The sequence below is a fragment of the Panthera uncia genome (genome assembly GCF_023721935.1).
Source record: "Panthera uncia isolate 11264 chromosome B2 unlocalized genomic scaffold, Puncia_PCG_1.0 HiC_scaffold_24, whole genome shotgun sequence".
NCBI lineage: Eukaryota > Metazoa > Chordata > Mammalia > Carnivora > Felidae > Panthera > Panthera uncia.
The window spans coordinates 98,468,322-98,486,494 of record NW_026057580.1 but is presented as its reverse complement, the minus strand read 5'-3'; the positions used below and the strand labels follow the sequence as shown (position 1 = coordinate 98,486,494).

At 39.7% G+C, this 18,173-nt stretch overlaps 1 protein-coding gene across 4 annotated transcripts in view; it reads right to left on the bottom strand.

The window, feature by feature from the left end:
- Window positions 1–18,173, bottom strand: part of UTRN (utrophin) — a 408,075-nt gene that overhangs the window by 321,903 nt on the left and 67,999 nt on the right. For all 4 annotated transcript variants that reach the window (XM_049653027.1, XM_049653026.1, XM_049653028.1 and 1 more), the window contains exon 2: window positions 14,659–14,720. In XM_049653027.1, coding sequence (XP_049508984.1) covers window positions 14,659–14,720 — 62 coding nt within the window. The remainder of the gene's footprint in view (window positions 1–14,658; window positions 14,721–18,173) is intronic.

Below are 18,173 nucleotides of genomic sequence, written 5' to 3'. Positions count from 1 at the left end.
CTGCTATCAGTAAAAGCAAAAGGGAGAAGGGGCCCTCATCATCTGCTACCTCTTTCTTACCTTCCTCCTCTCTGAACCAGCAAAAGTACACTTCAGAGAACTAGCCACCAAACAAACAGATGCTCTTTCAGGGATAGATGTGTAACTCTGATCTTACAGCAAGACACAGGAATATAGGTGAAACTCATGGGAGTAACAAAGAGGGATTATCTAGGATAAAAAAAAAATCTTAAAAACTACCGATAGTTTTCAGCACACAAATCTTTTACATCTTTGGTCAGGTTTATTCCTAGGTATTTTATGGTTCTTGATGAACCATATGGTTCTTGTAAATGGAATCGATTTCTTGATTTCTCTTTCTGTTGTTTCATTATTAGTGCCTAGGAATTTATCCAAAGGATACAGGAGTGCTGATGCATAGGGGCACTTGTACCCCAATGTTTATAGCAGCACTTTCAACAATAGCCAAATTATGGAAAGAGCCTAAATGTCCATCAACTGATGAATGGATACAGAAGATGTGGCTTATACATACAATGGAATACTATTTGGCAATGAGAAAGAATGAAATCCTGCCATTTGTAGCAACGTGGATGGAACTGGAGGGTATTATGCTAAGTGAAATAGGTCAGTCAGAGAAAGACTTATGTTTTCACTCATATGTGGAACTTGAGAAACTTAACAGAAGACCATGGGGGAAGGGAAGGGGAAAAAAATAGTTACAAACAGAGAGGGAGGGAGGCAAACCATAAGAGACTCTTAAATACAGAGAACAAACTGAGGGTTGATGGGGAGAGGGGTGAGGGAGAGGGAAAAATTGCTGATGGGCATTGAGGAGAGCACTTGTTGGGATGAACACTGGGTGTTATATGTAAGCGATGAATCACAGGAACCTACCCCCAAAACCAAGAGCATCTGTATACACTGTATGTTAGCCAACTTGACAATACATTGTATTTTTAAAAACTTACTGATAACAAGTGCAGTGAAGTAAGGTCTTCTCAAATCCATTATCCATTTTCAAATAAATAAATAAAATAACATAAACCAGCATAATATAAATATAAATATATGACAAATAATTATGAATGTCCATCCATCGATGACCACACTGACAAAAAGCCTTTTACTTAGCCTTTCCACATCTATTTGCTCATCTGTTAAAAACTAAGATGACAGATGTTCAATAAATGGTTGATACTATCATTCATATTAGAAACATCACTTCAGTGTTTCTACTGTCATAAAAGTGCCATAAAGTTTCAACAATATCTAAATGGATGAATAAAACAAATAATTCATTTCCAGGCAGGAATGTAAAAGCAGATTCTGAACCTGAGTACACGTTAGTATCAATTCATAAAGATCTTCTAGTATGATGGCCTGTAAGGTTACATCCCATTCCAAAATAATGAACAAGATATACAAGAGCACGCCACACTGTGCTGTAGGTATGTATCATGAGACAAGCCATAATTCACCAGAAAACTCCCTAGATTCTTCCCTAAGCCCCACTGTTGCTCAATAGCAAAGTAGAAAGCCTAAGAAGTAGCATTAATTTTTCTAGATGAGACACTCCTTTCCTCTCTCACTTGTCTAGTTCATTCATTTCCTGAGCAACAAACCTGGAGAAAACCTCCCTGTGGAGCATTGTTTTGAAACACACATGATGGAGACACAGCCCTATCTTTCTGGAAGTCAGTCATTCATACAGTAGAACCAATGTCTTCACTTTCTTTAAGAACAAAAACAAACAAAACCCTACAGGAACAGTAGCTCAAATTCTTCATTCTATTTCCCAATTTCAGATGAATATTGATGGCGATCGGGAAGAAATACGGTTTTTGCGGTGTCTCTTTCTCCAGTACTCTCCCACCCCAGTCCAGTAATGGCATTATCAGTGTATATACCCATTGGGTGTCCTCAGAAGGACTACACCTGTAAGATGGCCAAAGAGGGGGAAATACAGCCTATGAATCTCCTCATTGGACAAAGAGTAAAGAAAGGTACCTAGGCTCATACAAATCCAAAACTGTGGTTCAAAACTTACACAGAAAGCACACACCCACACTCACCATACACATGGGCAGTCACCACAAAATACTACACAGTCATGACAAATACAACTTAGGAGTGTCTCATAACACTCCTAATGGAACAATGGAAAGAACAAGCCTATGCCAAAGAGCAAGTTCCACTTACACCCTATACATATGTGATTCAATACTTTGTGCCCTATGAGCAGGGGCCAGAAAATTTTTATTGTAAAGGCCCAGAGAGTAACTAGTTTAGGCAATGCTGGCCAGGTGGTCTCTACCAAAACTACTCAATCCTGTTGTAATATGAAGGCATCCCAGACAATACAGAAACAAATGAGCCAATCATAATGATGACTATCTCCCAATAAAACATTATTTGTAGACTCTGAAATTTGAATCTCATATAATGTCCACGTGTTGTGAAATATTCTTTATGTTTTGCTACCACCTAAAAAATGGAAAAACCATTCTTAGCTTGTGGGCCATACAAAAAAAGACACTGGAAATATGAAATGTTCTTAGACATAGCTATAGCAACCACTTAGATACATTCTAAGAGATTTATAGAGATTTAGATGTGTTATTTACATGTATTAGTTATTTCTTGATAATAGTATTTTAAAGCAGGAAAACTGAAACAGGGGTGACGTGACAGGTGAGAGGCAGAACCTGGATCTAATACTACAAAATCTGGTTCCAAATCCACAAGTCTTTGCCAAACTGCTACCAAAATTACGAGGGCACCAGACTTTGACATTTATGGAAGGAAATATTTCATTGATGGGGGCAGAATAGCGGGAGTTGTATTTAATGACTTCCCAAAGAGAGCAACAAAATATATACCATATTTAAATGAACTCCAAATGAAGATGATTTTTTCCCAAGCACACAACTTTAAAGCATATCTGTGCCTTCCTATCACAGGCTCTCAATATGGGGTCCACCCTGGGAAACTGTTTGGAAATGTCAGAAGTCATCATTGAATAAAATTAAAAACTGATTCATCCTGACAGTCAACCTCTTATTTAGATTTTTAATTCTTTGCAAAGACAGATTTGCAGAGACTTCCCTGACAGAAAGAATACAGCTTAATAACTCAATCAGACAAATATTTGGTGAATACGTTCTTTGTGCTTGGCCCTGCAGAAATGCCAAGTTCAGGCCACTCTCCCCATTCACCAGAGAGGGTTCTCATAGTTTTCCAATAAACACAAAACAGTACAAATGCACAATCTTGAACTTGGGGGGCAGATAAGCCACGGGTCACATTTAGTTTTAAATACTGAAAAGGCAACATGAGTGCAGAGGGTGACGATGTCATAGGTGACCAGTTCTGGCCAGCCCCTCCTTCAACCCTTTCGCCTTATACTTCTGTGCATTTTCCGGATGCCAGCTCTGAAACCCTGCCATTGTGACAAGAGGGACCAGTATTAATATCAGCAGTTGGGACACAGACCTTCTGGATTTAAAAGTGTCAGAGGATACAAGCAAACTGTCATCACAATGCATGAGGACAAGCCCGGGTCTGTGGGAGAACAGTGGCTATGAATACTGACAGACACTTGTGATGGTACAACGGCATGAAGCAAACCTGATGGGCTCCTTCACACCCGGAGAATCAGCCCAAAGGCTGAAGGCAACAGCTAGAGCTCATTTCCAGCCACCAGTGGCCATGGAGGAATCCCAGCCCATTGTTGGCAGGACTTTGGGCTTTTCAAAAGAAACTGGAAATCTGAGTTTATCTGTGTAATCTCCTGCTATTTTTAGTCTCCTAAAACATGGTGCAGATAAACAAATTGTGTCCACAGGCATACCAAGTCATAGGGCGACTGAGTAGCAACCTCTGCATAGGGATAGCCGCGTGCATGTGAGAAGTTTAGTCAACAGTGAGTCCTCTGAAGGAGTGATCAAGTCTGTGGAAAGGAACCACATGCACATTCACACACACACACACACACACCACCATCCAAAGACTAGGGAACATGACTGAATACAAAACACCAGCAGACATTATTCTGGCTCAAACCAAACCACGAAGAAGTAATTTCAGATTCTACTTTTTCCACTCACTCCCCACTTCACCTACTTCCAAACACACGCTCTAAAACCACCTCTCCCTGTCATCACAGCTCCCACTCCGGTTCGTGCCTCTAGGACAAGGCTAACTGATCCCTCTGCCTCTGCATTAGAGCCAAAATAACTCTAACTACAGGCAAAGGGCTCCATTATGGGCAAAGACAATCCAGACTCCAAGTAAAAGATCGTCTGTGATTGGGTCCCCACCTTCTCTCTAAGCTGACACTGGCTTACTCTCCCCCTTCTTCAGTACTCCCAAAACAGTTATTTCCATCATAAAGGTCAAGTTTTTCACCAATAGTAGGAGTGGCAATGGGAAGAAAGATCTGCCAAATATGGAATAAGAAAGTAAACCTTAGAAAGTGTAGTCTGGAGTTCTTATGAGAACAAAGTGCTAATTCTTTATACCGATAGCAAACCAACCAGAGGTAGAATTGGGACTCGGATTTTCCATTTAGAAGGCTGATCAGTGCCTCCTCCCTGGGGTTGCCAGGCTGACACTGACCACCCAAACACCCACAGCTGACAAATGCAGGCCTTGTCTTCAAGGCCTTCAGAACCGACATGTTAACAAAACCAGGACCAACGCAGCATGCTGAGCACATTAGCAGGAACTCATGAGCTGCCAAATTTGTACCAAGTAACAGATACAGTACACAGACAGAACCTGTCCTATGACTGCCCTAATCTCATTATAAACAATCAAGTTACAACTGAGTATAATAAGGAGATGAGCAAAAACATAAGTTTTTAAATGCTTTCACAACTAACATATCTGATACGGTATCTTACAAACAATAAATTTGCGCCCTTTGACACTGTTTGCCTATTCTGTGATTTATTTATGCTCCCTATTTTCAAATCGGGATTCGAGGCAGCCTATGCAATTTAGTTACTGTCTCCACTGGGTACTGCATGTGTGTGCATGCACGTGTGCACCATACACATGGACGCACACACACACACATACACATCTACAGCATATATACCACAATGTCCTTGCATTCTTCTCTGATTAATCTCAGGTGAATCTGATGTCCCCAACCTCTGATAACATACTGCAAGCTTTAGCATCTCTCTCTTTTATTTTTTTTTTTTTATTGTTTTAGGTTTTTGATTGTTTGGGGCAAGGGGTTGATTATTTTCAAAATTCAATAAGAAATAAGCAATTTAATTTTTCCTTTAACATTTTTTTAAGTTTTTTACGTTTATTTTTGAAGGAGAGAGAGAGAGCATGAGCGCACAAGCCAGGGAGGGGCAGAACAAGAGGGAGACACAGAATCTAAAGCAGGCTCTGGGCTCTGAGCTGTCAGCACAGAGCCCGACATGGGGCTCAAACCCATGAACCATGAGATCATGTCCTGAGCCAAAGTCAGACGCCTAACCGACTGAGCCACCCAGGTGCCCCTCTTTTAATATTTTTAAAACCAGACTCTTTCACTTATGAATCGCAAATCTCAGCACTGATACAAACGTAGCACCCTATTGGCTCTTGTAATTCTTCATTTTCTTTTTTTTTAATATTTATTTATTTATTCTGGGGGAGAGCACAAGCAGTGGAGGGGCAGAGAGGGGGGCAGAGGATCTAAAGCAGGTTCTGCACTGATGCTGCCAGCAGTGAGCCAGATGTGGAGGCTTGAACTCACGAACCGCAAGATCATGACCTGAGCCAAAGTAGGACGCTCAAGCAACTGAGCCACCCAGGTGCCCCCAATAATTCTTCATTTTCTTAAAAGTCAGTAAGTACATCAGTGAGCAGCCCCAAGAGCAATGCCATTTTGGCTAATTATGTTTACATATAAATATACTTTCTAAAGCATTTTATAACAAAAACATTATAGTTTTTCTCTTGGAAATTAAAAGCAGTGGAATTAAAAGCAGTTATAGAACCACTGGGTGGCTCAGTCAGTTGAGTGACAAACTTCGGCTCAGGTGGTGATCTCATGGTTCGTGGGTTGGGGGCCCGCGTTGGAGTCTACTCTGGCAGTGCAGAGCCTGCTTGGGATTCTCTCTCTCTACCTCTCTCTCTGCCCTTCCCCCGTTTGCACTTTCTCTTTCTCTCAAAATAAATGAAACTTTAAAAAGAAATAAAGGAGTTGAAGAATATTTTCTTTGGATTTCTTCTATCACCTAATTTTTGTGCCATTATGATTATTGTATTATTATTATTGCATAAATTAAATAATAGACCAAAACAAAGAATGGGATCTCTACGAAAGATTAAGCAACGTGATAAATATAGGTTCATCACAATTTTAAAGTTATAGCTTCACCAATGAAATGAAGACCATATGATGGTCAATATCAACTTTTCGATTCCACCCCACGGGGAAAGAATGAAAGCACGATTGCTTTGGACTGAAAAGAGTAAGAACAAAATGAGTGCAGTGAAATGCCTAATGAGGTCTTTAAACAGCTTGCAAAAGAAAACCAGCCAGACATTCTATGGTCACTTAAAGAATCAGTGAACACATGGCACTTGGCCATTCTTTTGAAGAATTCAAGGTGGTCAGCACAAGTTCTTAAGAACTGAAAAAGATTCCATTTAGAAGCTTGCTTGGAAGGAGGGAGGGAGGGGAGGAAAGGAAGAAGAGTGAGGGACTGGAGAAACATGGCTCAGGTAATCACACAAGGGACAATTAACTGCAGAGCAATGCTTTATGCAGTGTTCACATAGGAATCAAAGCAATAAATGTGTGTTTGCCTTAAAAACTACAAAATACTATAAAACACAAGCTAACCCACATAATATCTTTCAGAGAATCAGAAGTCACACAGCATGTAACAGAATTTTTACCTTGATCTTGGGTAAGCAAGCAAACTGAGGGAGCTGATAAACCGGGATGATAGGGAACCACACGTGAGGCTCACACAGCTGGCAGCCAGGTGCAGGGCCAAGTGCATACTCCATGGACAAACAACCAGGTGAGGTCTGTGGGCTGAATAAACCCACTCCACGTGCATACCAGGCAAGGTCTGTAACAATACAGTTCATTCCAGATATGCACAACCGGCAAAGCAGGGGAAATGTTTGCAGAATGCAGTTCCTCAAAAGACAGGGTACCATGGGACGAGAGCAAGGCATTAGTTACGGTATTGATAGTGATAATATAAAGGTAAATGAAATGACATTTCCTTTGTGTAATCAAGGAGAGGCAGCTGACCTGCCCTTTCCATCCCCTTAGGGTGTCTCCCTAAAAACACAACCGGACCAACTTTTTAGTGAGGAATTAGATAAACCCCCATCTCCAGTTTTCCAATGCAAGATAACAATGACCTCAAAGTAATCGAGTCTCTTAGGAGGCAGACAGAGGCCCAGACAAGGTGCATCCATTTTTCTCTCCAGGAGGTAAGTGTTCATCATTCCTTCTTCAACTTTACTACATAATGTGTGAAATTCTGTCCAGACCTTCCAGTTTTTCACCAACTGCCTACATTCACCAAATCTGATAGAAATACCCGAAAATAAATTCTGTGTGCTCTGTATTCTATATCGAATAGAGGTCTTTTTGTTGGCAGGATTTTTTTTTTTAATTTCCCCAACAGATGGTAAAAGCAAAACTAACAGCATCAACTACCCCCACCCAACCCGATCTGCCTCCACTCATAGTTGGCGGGTGGCTACGTGTAGCAATTGGACCTAAAGGCTTCCTAAGGCTAGGGACAGCTGAAAATAGGTCCAGTGTCTCCTAGCTGTTTAACAGGAAGAGCTTCTTCCCCCCAAAACCACCATCTCTTCAACAATCCTCTCCTGAGAGCTCTCCAGCCTACACTGGCCCAGGCCTACCACCCCTGCACCAATCAGAGCCCATCTCTGAAGGTGGGGATGGTGGGGTCACACAGGCTGAGTGGAAAAGCACAAGGTATGTGGCTCTGCTCCCCCCTTTCCAAGTAATGGGTGAAAAGGCATTTTCCTGAGCCAATCCATCTCAAAACTGAGCATCAGTTACAGACTCAGCAAATATTATCAAATTTGCTTAACACTTACAAACGTTAATAGGCTCAGTCCAAATCATTTAGTAAGTACTCAATATGTACAAAACATAAAATACAGCCTACTAAACAACTTTTACTTTAACCACAGTAACCAGGTGAAAATCATGTTGCAAGTATAATGTTTAGAACCAAAACAAACAAAAGGTATCAAATTGAATGAAAGCAAACAACAACAAAACCAAACTTATGTAACGTAGCCAAAACATGGCTTGGAACTGTTTAGGAATACAGAGTGCGTTTTATTGTTTGCTTTTTAAAGGTATTGGTGAGTAAATACAAATCAAAACTTCCTAAGGAACAGTTGAATGGTTATGGCACCTAAAACAATTAGTTGACTTGCCATACTCATGGTCAGGAAAATAAATCAACGGTGAACTCAGGGCCTAACTTGATAGGTCTCTACAGATCTCTACTGTAGGTGCACCGATACAGCACACAGGAAGCCTGTACTATATCCTTCACAAGACTGAAAAGAGGACCCAACTTCTGCAGACTGCTTTCATTGCCCCATCTTCTACAAAGCTCCCTACACATCTTTTCCCACTCTCATTTTTGTGACCATCAACTTCCAACATGAAAACAGTAGAAAGCAATGGGACGCTAAAAGCAAAGTCCAACTTTCTCCAAAAGGAACACATTTGAATAGCTCTCCATGTTGAAATCGACAAAAAAACAAAAAACGCTTCAGAGACTTCCTCCTTTATCCTCCATCAATTTAAATTTCAAGTTTGGAATTTTGTGACGTATATGAAAACTTTGCACCTCTTTGTCTTCGAAAAGGGAAAGGCAGAAATCTGCCCAAACTGAAGTTCAGCATTTTTAAGCCTGCATACTCTCTGCCTAACCTTTATTTGCTAAACCACGTTTGAGAATCACCTCACCAAACTGATAAAAGAGCTTCTGCAATTTGTATGTCTCAGCTCTGCCAGATGAGCAGCTCTGAAAGTCAGCCAAAGAAAATGCAGGCTGGGCGGCAGGAAAAAGTTCCCAGCGGTGAAGCAATGAGGCCATCGCTGCCTTCCCAGGGAGACCGGGCCGCCTAACAAACCAGAGGCTTTTAAAATTAGAAGGAACAAAACACTCAAGCTTCACCCACCAGACAATGGAATAAAGTGGGTTTAATGAGCCAATGCTTTTTTTCCATTTCTGTTCTAAAATATATGTGTAGCACAGACCAGGGGTACCACAAGTTAGGATTACCTGAGAGGGTCTTAATTTAGCATTCCTAAGTAACTGCAATCTCCTATAATGTTTCACAATAATGCCTCAATATTTCTGTGCAATATGAGGCAAGTAATTATGATCAAGTGTGTTTTATAGCTAAAGGAATAAAAACCAAGTGACCTGGAAAAATTGGCTAATAATTTGCCTGAGGTCATAAATAAATGAGCAGCACATCCAGGAATAAGTGTTAAATTTCCTAACTCTTAGCTCCTTTAGATAATCATTTTCTTGTGAGCCCTTCATAACTTTTTCAAATCCAACAACCATAAGTTATTCTATGCTATGTGACTTCGCAGGATTCCCAAACTCCAAAGCAGATCTCTGTAACATATTAACAAGGATTTTCAGCAAAAAGAATATATATTTATAGTGAATGCTGTCTTAGCTATCATATTTCTTTATATAGTGAAAAAAAATCACAGGATGGTTTTAGATCCATATTACGCAATATTCTCAAGCTCTTTACCAAATCCCTTATCAAGGAATGAATTGAGCTGATTTTAGGTTTTAAATCTCATTTTTCATCACCAAATTTAATAGGAGGATTCTATTTGAAGAATCCTATGCAGCAAATGTGAGAATCATATGTATAAATCCAAATGGTGATTTAACAATCTTACCAGCACAACTCCAAAAAACAGGTAAATAAGGAAATTGCATAGCTAGGTTTGTTTGTCTATTTTTGTGAGTAAATGCAGCAAAATGTATTCATATCCATGAAATAACACAATTTACGCTATTTTGCACTCAATTCTATACTCCTACCTCTTTCCAATATAACCACCTCCAACTGGTTTATGGATATAAAGTATTGGGCATTTTAGTATGTTTCTGCCATTGTTATTCACTAATCTATTAAGTCTATAAACGCTCACTGGGTGCTTTTTAAATGCCAGAAGTGGTGCCAGTGAACAAAACAGGCAATCCCTGCACCCACAGAGCAAACCACTATCTCAGAGAGGAGAAGCAAATATTCTTAGATGTAACTATTTAAAATACAATTATGATAAGTGCATCAAAGGATAATGCTTTAAGAGTACGGAGCATATCTACCCTAGTCTGGAAGCTCCGAAAAGGTGTCCCTCGGGAAATGACATTTAAGCTCAGGCAAGAAATAAGAGGAGTTGGCCAGGAAATAATGAAGGAAGGAGCCAGGGTAGAGGCCATGAGAAGGCTCATCGCAATGGCCAGAGCATAAAGAGGAAGCGAGAGTCAAGCGAAATGCAATCAGGAGTAAATTGGAAGGCTCAATGATTTAGGGTCTTACACGCCAAGTAAGAACAATGGACAGCCACTGAAAGATTTAGTTGAAGAGAAAAGGGCATTCAGGCTTACACTTGAAGATCACTCCTGCTACTCTGTAGAAAGTAGAAGGAAGGGAATGGATAAGGCGAAGCCTGGCAAGGTAGAACCAGCTGGCAGATTATGACAACATGTTCAGGGATAATTTTCAAAAAACCGTAAAATCATGACTCTTATGCACGTGTAATATCAACACGTGTCAAAGGCTTCAACTCATTAATTAACGAGAGAACCAGTATGGTGCTATAACCAGTTCAAAGGAGAATTCAAAAGACCGCATGTTGTTTACATGCAATAAAGGAAAGTGGAAATAAATTTGCAATAGATGCAAAAACATGTCTATTCAAGGGACAGTAATCAATTGCATTCCACCTACTTTGCATTTTTATGGATAAGAATCATTTGTATTATTATCTGTTTTCTACAACTCTCAGAGTTGCAGAGTAGCTCAAAGATAAGGGAAGGCAATGAGCCAGATGTCTGAGCTGACAGGACTCCTACTAATCTTTCAACCCATCTTAAAGTCTTTCACGTTTTTTCCTAACTCAGATAATAGTGAGTTGGCAAAAAGTGGTGTCAAAAAGATGGAGGGAGGGGCTCCTGGGTGGCTCAGTCAGTTGAGAATCCGACTTTGGCTCAGGTCATGATCTCACGGCTTGTGGGTTTGAGCCCCGCGTCGGGCTCTGTGCTGACAGTTCAGAGTCTGGAGCCTGCTTCGGATTCTCTCTCTCTCTCTCTCTCTCTCTCTCTCTCTCTCTCTGCCCCTCCCCTGCTCATGCTCTGTCTCTCTCACTCTCAAAAATAAATAAATGTTTAAAAAAATTTTTTAAAAAAAGATGGAGGGAAATAGACATTTTGAATATATGTAGGTAGTGGAATCAACAACAGTTGGTGTTTGATTGAGATGGGCTGGGGAGAGGACCATGAGGGAAATATCCAGGGATAGAATTCAAAATAAATTCCTAAACGGCAGATGATGCTGTCAAGTGTCTGTTTGCATTTTTCAACACAAGGGCTCTACTGCTCTGGAAAGAGACCCGTGCTGCAGGGAAGCAGCAGACTCAATCAATAATTCTATTTTAAACTTCACAATATACCAAAGGACATGGATAAGAAATAAATGAAATCAAATTCATTCTCTTCAACAGGACTTTTTTTTTTCCTCATGCAAACCTCTGGATTACCTAGTGACACAATGCCCAAATAACCACCTTCTCCCAGCACAGTGGAATTAAGCTGTATGGGGAGTCTTTGGAAATCTCCCAGCCTAGAAATTTGCTATTCCCTTTCCTGATCACCAGTGTGGAAGCAATCTGATTTATGGACTTAAGACAGCCAGAGGAAAGAAAAAATGTGGATGAAGTTCAATGCCACTGCCATGAACCCTCTGTCTTCTTATATCCAAATATTCACCATTCCTTTGGTAAGTGTGTTCTAGAACCATCAAATTTTCCTTCTACTTTGATTTTTTACTAGAAGTAATCTGAAAGGAAATGTTCCCAGGGTCAGCTCTCCTTTTGATACTTTTTCTCCAAACAAAATAAGCGTTTAGCTTCTCTGTCAGTTTACATAACTGAAACTGTTGAAATGTTAAAAATGTTAAAAATGATAATAATTACCTGGTCTCTTCACCATCCTGGCAATAATTACAACCTTCCTGGGGCAAATAATTTACATGGGGCTTAAAACCCTCACTTAATATTACAGAACAATATACACATTATAAATGTACAAATTTAAAGATCAAGTTCATTAAGTAAACAATTCTGGTAGTACTCGACTTTGTGTCATTTCAGGTCTTTTTAAAGATGTTAATGACTAGTGATAAACACTGAGCTATTTCTTGAGAAAATTCAGACACATGAGCCAAATGCTCAAAAGACACTGAGAACTGTCCAATGGAGAAAAAGTCAAGGGACAGTAACTGCAGTGAGGAAAGTTTTAAAGTTTAGAGAAGGAGTACTTCAGCCACACGGGGTACGAGGTACAGCTTCGGTGCCAGCCTTGCATCACTGATGGCTCTGGGCCTGGAGATTAAGCAGATCTACTGGGAGATGCTCCCATTCAACAGTCTGTCCCACACTGCCGAGGTACTATCTTGCCCGAGCCAAATTCATGGCGATACCCATCAAGTTAAACATGTTCAATTCTTCTTTCTCAATTGTCACCTCTATTCTCCTACCCTCCACCTTTCCATGCCCTATTGCACTGTTTCTCTCCATTCTTGTAACTAGGGGCAAAAGTAATTTGCCCCGTTTCAAATGTCCCCCAAACACAGGTCTATCAAGACTACGATGCTTTCAAACGATCTTTAAAATCAGCTCTACAGTAATTCTTTCCCCATGACTACATTAAGCTGCTAAAAAGTAGGTCTGCTTAACTTGCTCCACCTAGAAATGACCATATCATCCTCAATAACAATCAGGGTAGATGATCTTACGTACCTGGCCACTCATAAAACCAGTGGAATGAAGTATCTCATATCCAGACTCTCTCAGTTGCTGTAACTATGTTACTCAGAACATGGTCACATGTAGATGGATACTTCAAAAGTTTTGAATAATGCCAAATCCAAAGCACCCAGGATGTTACTTACTTACCTATGTCTCTAAACAGAACAAGTTAAAATTTCCCCCAAAATACCTGTGTCTGCTCTGGAATAATCCTACACATAAAACCACCAATTATGCAAGCACTTCTATATTCTTGATCCTTCTGTCAAAGTCAGTTTTCACAACCCTTACGTTCTCAGAGGCAAAATAAAAACATCCCTCAACACAAACTTGCAAAACCAAAGAAAACACTTGCAATCAAATAATCACCCGTAATTATTGGGATGTGGAACAATTTTCAAACCCTGCTGCTACTAAAAGTAATCTAAAACATTCTCACCTCGCCTCAAAGAAATACCAATGTTTATGGTCCTGACCTCTGCAACCTTCTCAAAGAGAAAAGTTTGAAAATAATAACTCTTACTTAAAGTAGCTTTTGGGGTGCCTGGGTGGCTCAGTCGGTTGAGCATCTGACTCTTTATTTCAGCTCAGGTCATGATCTCAGGATTGTGGAATTGAGCCCCGAGCTGGGCTCTGCAATGAGCGTGGAGCCTATTTGGGAGTCTTTCTCCTTCTGCCCCTACCCCACAGGTATGCATTCTCTCTCTCCTCTCTCTCTCTCTCTCTCTCTCCCTCCCTCTTAAAAATAATAATAATAAAGTAGTTTTCTGACTATTTAAAAGACCATGATTATGTTTCTCCAAGAAACCTTTGTTACCCATCTTTCTATCATGCTGTCCTGAAAATTTTCCTCCCACTTCAAACTTAGAGGACCAAATTCCAATGGCAATAACCAATGGATAATTACAAGTTTGAAAATAGCACTGCCAATTTCTCTTTCAGTTTGCTTTGCCCCTAAAAGGAATATCGCTCAAAACACGGATTATGTTCCAAGTGGTTAGAAATGCTGAGAAAGAGTGGATCCCTGGGGAAAGAAGTGAAGAAGTTCACCAAAAAAAAAAAAAAAAAAAAAAAAGCGGGGGCGGGGGGGACCACAATGCAGATAAACACTATTAGCCACATCCACAGGTATTAAAAATCCCTAAGCATTTCTGCACAGGGTAGAAAAGCTGCCCGAATAATAATTTGATTTTTACCAGGCAAAGTGAAATCATCTTCTGTCTAGCAAAATGAACACAAAATTTGCCCAATGATATATTCATTTCCTAAATGTACCCAGGATTCACAGTATCAAAAGCAGCAAACTATTGGCATATATCTGGAGAGTGCCAGGTAAAAATAAAGAGCTGTTTATTACCATGAAGGTGTTTACACCATTAAATCTTAAACATATTGGAGAAGAGAATAAAGAAAGTATAAATAAAGAAAGTATAAATGTATCTGCATACTCAGAAGACTTCTAGAGTTAGGTCACATTTCATGGCAAAATTCACTGCACTTCCAACCAAACTCCATCAATCAGAAAGAGGCATCTGAATCACCATAAAGTGTTTGAAAGTCTCTGTTACCTTTGAAAATCGAGCATTAATCCATTTGGTGAAAGTTTTCTTCTGCACGTCATTGTGTTCATCTGTGAGAGGGAAAAGGAGAGAAGGGAAAAGAATGAAAGTTTGTACCTTTAGAGTACCAAATACAATCATCCCCATCAGGGAGAGTTTAAAATAGCAGTCCTATTAGTAGTTCATGAGGCACAAGGATCCACAGCTAAGAAAGATGATGGCTGACGGAGTTGGCTAATGCCTGCAGCAGAGGAAGGTTCAGGCACCTTCCCCAGGGAGCTGGCCCTCCCGTCCATCCCTAAGCCTGGGGATATCACCGCCAACCATTACATCCACATGTGTGGGACAGAACCAGCACTTCACTTTCACCCTGTTATACATAAGACTTTCTGTTGCATTTTCTCTAAGTATAATTTCAGCAAGATAAAGACATTAGCATGTCCCAAACACAAATCGAAGTTATCCACTAAAAACAAAGACACTCATGATCTTCTTCCTCTTCATACAAGGTCCTACACCCTCCAGAACAAAAACTAGTATAAGGTTACTTATTCCACAAGCTGTTTTCCTGTAGTAAGACTGACATGACAAGGTTTTAATGATCTTGATCTATAAATACAACCTCCGTGTTTTACAAGTAGAGAAATCAGAGCCGTGTTTTAGAAAATGATCAACTTTGGTTTTGATTACAAATTCATCTTCCAAGCCAGAAGAAATAAAAATTGACCTTAAAAGCTACAGTATCTTGAACTTCTTGAAGATAAGCAGCGTGATTTACCAAGTACAAGGAAACCATTTGATACATGGGCTACAGAACACAATAGGCCTCCGTATCCCAGTCCACTTTGTGTGTGACCTTGGGTAAGTCATTACAGTGCCTCCTCACCTCAGAGTTCTCACTTGTAAAATAGAGATAATAAATACCACCCAGCTTGCAAGGGCATTGTAAAGATTGGTGAATATGACTGGAGAATATTTAGCAAAGAGCTGGCATTGAGCTCTTTGTTATCGTTATTGCTATAATTATTACTACAGAATACATGTAAATATGGCAGATAAATATCCATTTTACCCTTTCGGTTACTCCTAATCATATACTCTTCAATTGCCCACCCCCCCACCCCCCGCCCCGTTCTCTATTACAACCAGCAAGTCACTGTTGGCTTAAAGCCTACAGCACAGCACATTAACAATCTCTAACTGGTTCTGAAAGCTGCCTCAGGAATATCTGAACAGCGTAGAAAGCTGCGGTTCTGCCTGTCTGTATAAATACACTGCCTGTCCCGGTTCCATCCATACTGCCAGGCTGCCTCCCAGATCATAACAGCAAAATAATAACACAGAGGCCCAAGTATGCTCTGCCCTCTGTCCATCAATTTCAAAGGGCTGCCTTCAACACAGACCTCCCCACTCATCCCTAACAGCGTCATTAGAAGTTCAGCCACTACTTCACCAAGTCTGTGATATCTCTGGTCCTTACCCTCTTCTGGAAGGAGAGTTTGCAATTAAAAGGTCATTCCTGAAATAAATACCGTAGCAGCAGCTCCAGGAACGACTGCACTTTTACACATCCATAAAGGTAATTGGAGACTGACTCTGAGACACAAAGGGAGCAACTGGATGAAAAACAAAACTGTTGTCTCAGAACCTTCTTGATGTTAATTGCACTGCGAGGTGGCCTTCCTTCCAGAAAGGACAATGCAGTCAGCATCAGACCTGATTTCAGGCTTTCTACCATCGATCAATGCCACATATAAGCCATTTATTAACCAAGAGGACTTGCTTACACACTCTGAATGCCCCCACCTTGCAATCACGCCCAAGAGGGACAGAACTGAGCTTATACGCAGAATATAAGGTAGCCACATACATCAACCTGCAGTGAGCACTAGACTAGCCCCGCCAAGAGGAATATAATGTTAAGTATCAGTGTTCAGAGCACTGAGAAAATCTAACTATTTATCCCATTAACCTTTGGATTTATTTTTGTAAATTTTAACATACAAATGATTCCACCAGGCTCTTAACAAAAATATATATAAAAGCCACAAATATTAAATTCTCCTAATTTCATTACATTTTACAACTTCAAATATTTTTGCCATAAAAATGGGGAAAATTCTAAGGGATTAATATTAATAAATACCGTTTTCCCTTATCCTCTTTCCTGAGCACTTAACCTTCTTATTTTCAAAACCATATTAAAATATTTAATACTTCGTAGGTCCCTCTACAGATATACACTGGACAAAGAAATGAGTGTCCACACCTTACCAAATGATAAGTAAGATTTTTCAACTTTATCACATAAAAAATGAAATCAAATTCTAAAAATAGACTCCTGCCATATGGAGATGTTTATAAAAATAAGTTGATGTTTCTATAATATATTTGATCTTTTGGTCAAATCAAAGTTTGAATATGAGTCTAAGTAACCAATATGAAATAAAGTATGAGGTTGTAAAGAAAAATTATCCAGCATCCAAACATTTCAAAAATACTCCCAAATTTATATAAACACTCATCTGTATTCATTTTCCTGATACAGTTAAAAAAGGGAAGGAAAAAGTTCATATATTAATAAGGCTTTTAGTTCACATTTCCCCTTTTTCAATCACACACACACACATACACACACACACACACCCTTATTTTCTACTAGAGAGGAATTCAGTAAAAGAACTAGAATCAGCCTGTAGCTTTTAAATTATGAGATTAAAATGTAACAAATTTGGAACACTTACTAGAGAACTGCCCTCTGCACCACAACAATTAAGGTGACAATCCCAGCCCAGGTCCTGCTCTGGGAGTTGAAAATATGCTAGCAAAGTGGTAGCAAGACAACTGAAGATCTCAGCCATGCATTTCTGATCGATCATTTTGGCCCTCCTAGAAATGTATACAAAACTTCCAAAGTCTCGAAGTTGTTCAGCTGTCCATTATCAAGCCAATCTGTCATTAAATTTCTCCAAAATAAAAACGTGCAAATGGACAACACAATCTTACATAGAACAGGATTATTTTATGTAAATAAGTTAGTATAATTTACACTCTAAATACATTCATTCCAGTTTCCAAACAAGCATTCTCTTTAGATTTGTATTCAAGAAAACCTTTAGTTTCTGAAAGTCTTTTGGAGCTTAGCAAATCTTATCCATTAATGACCTTTCTTCCCTTACAGGGACAAACACGGGACTGAATTAGGAGAAGAAAAATGTGTTAAATCCCTTAAGGCTGATTTTCCAAATTCTTCCTCTAAAATATTTTGCTCTTCTTAAAATGCTTTTGACATGCTCACACAGATCCAAGGGCCTTTGCTGCTGCCTAGCCTGGAATTTTATTTCTGTGATGGGTAAGAGAAGTGAAGCAAGAAACATCAACAAAACTGCCTGATAAATCTTCCAGGAAACTGGCTTGCAATATTTTTTTCACTTCACCAGCTCAAATGCGTATCAAAACTTCTTTCAGCAGAATGTAGGAACAAATCTCAATTTAAATCCTAAACTGGAAAGGTGGCGGAAAAA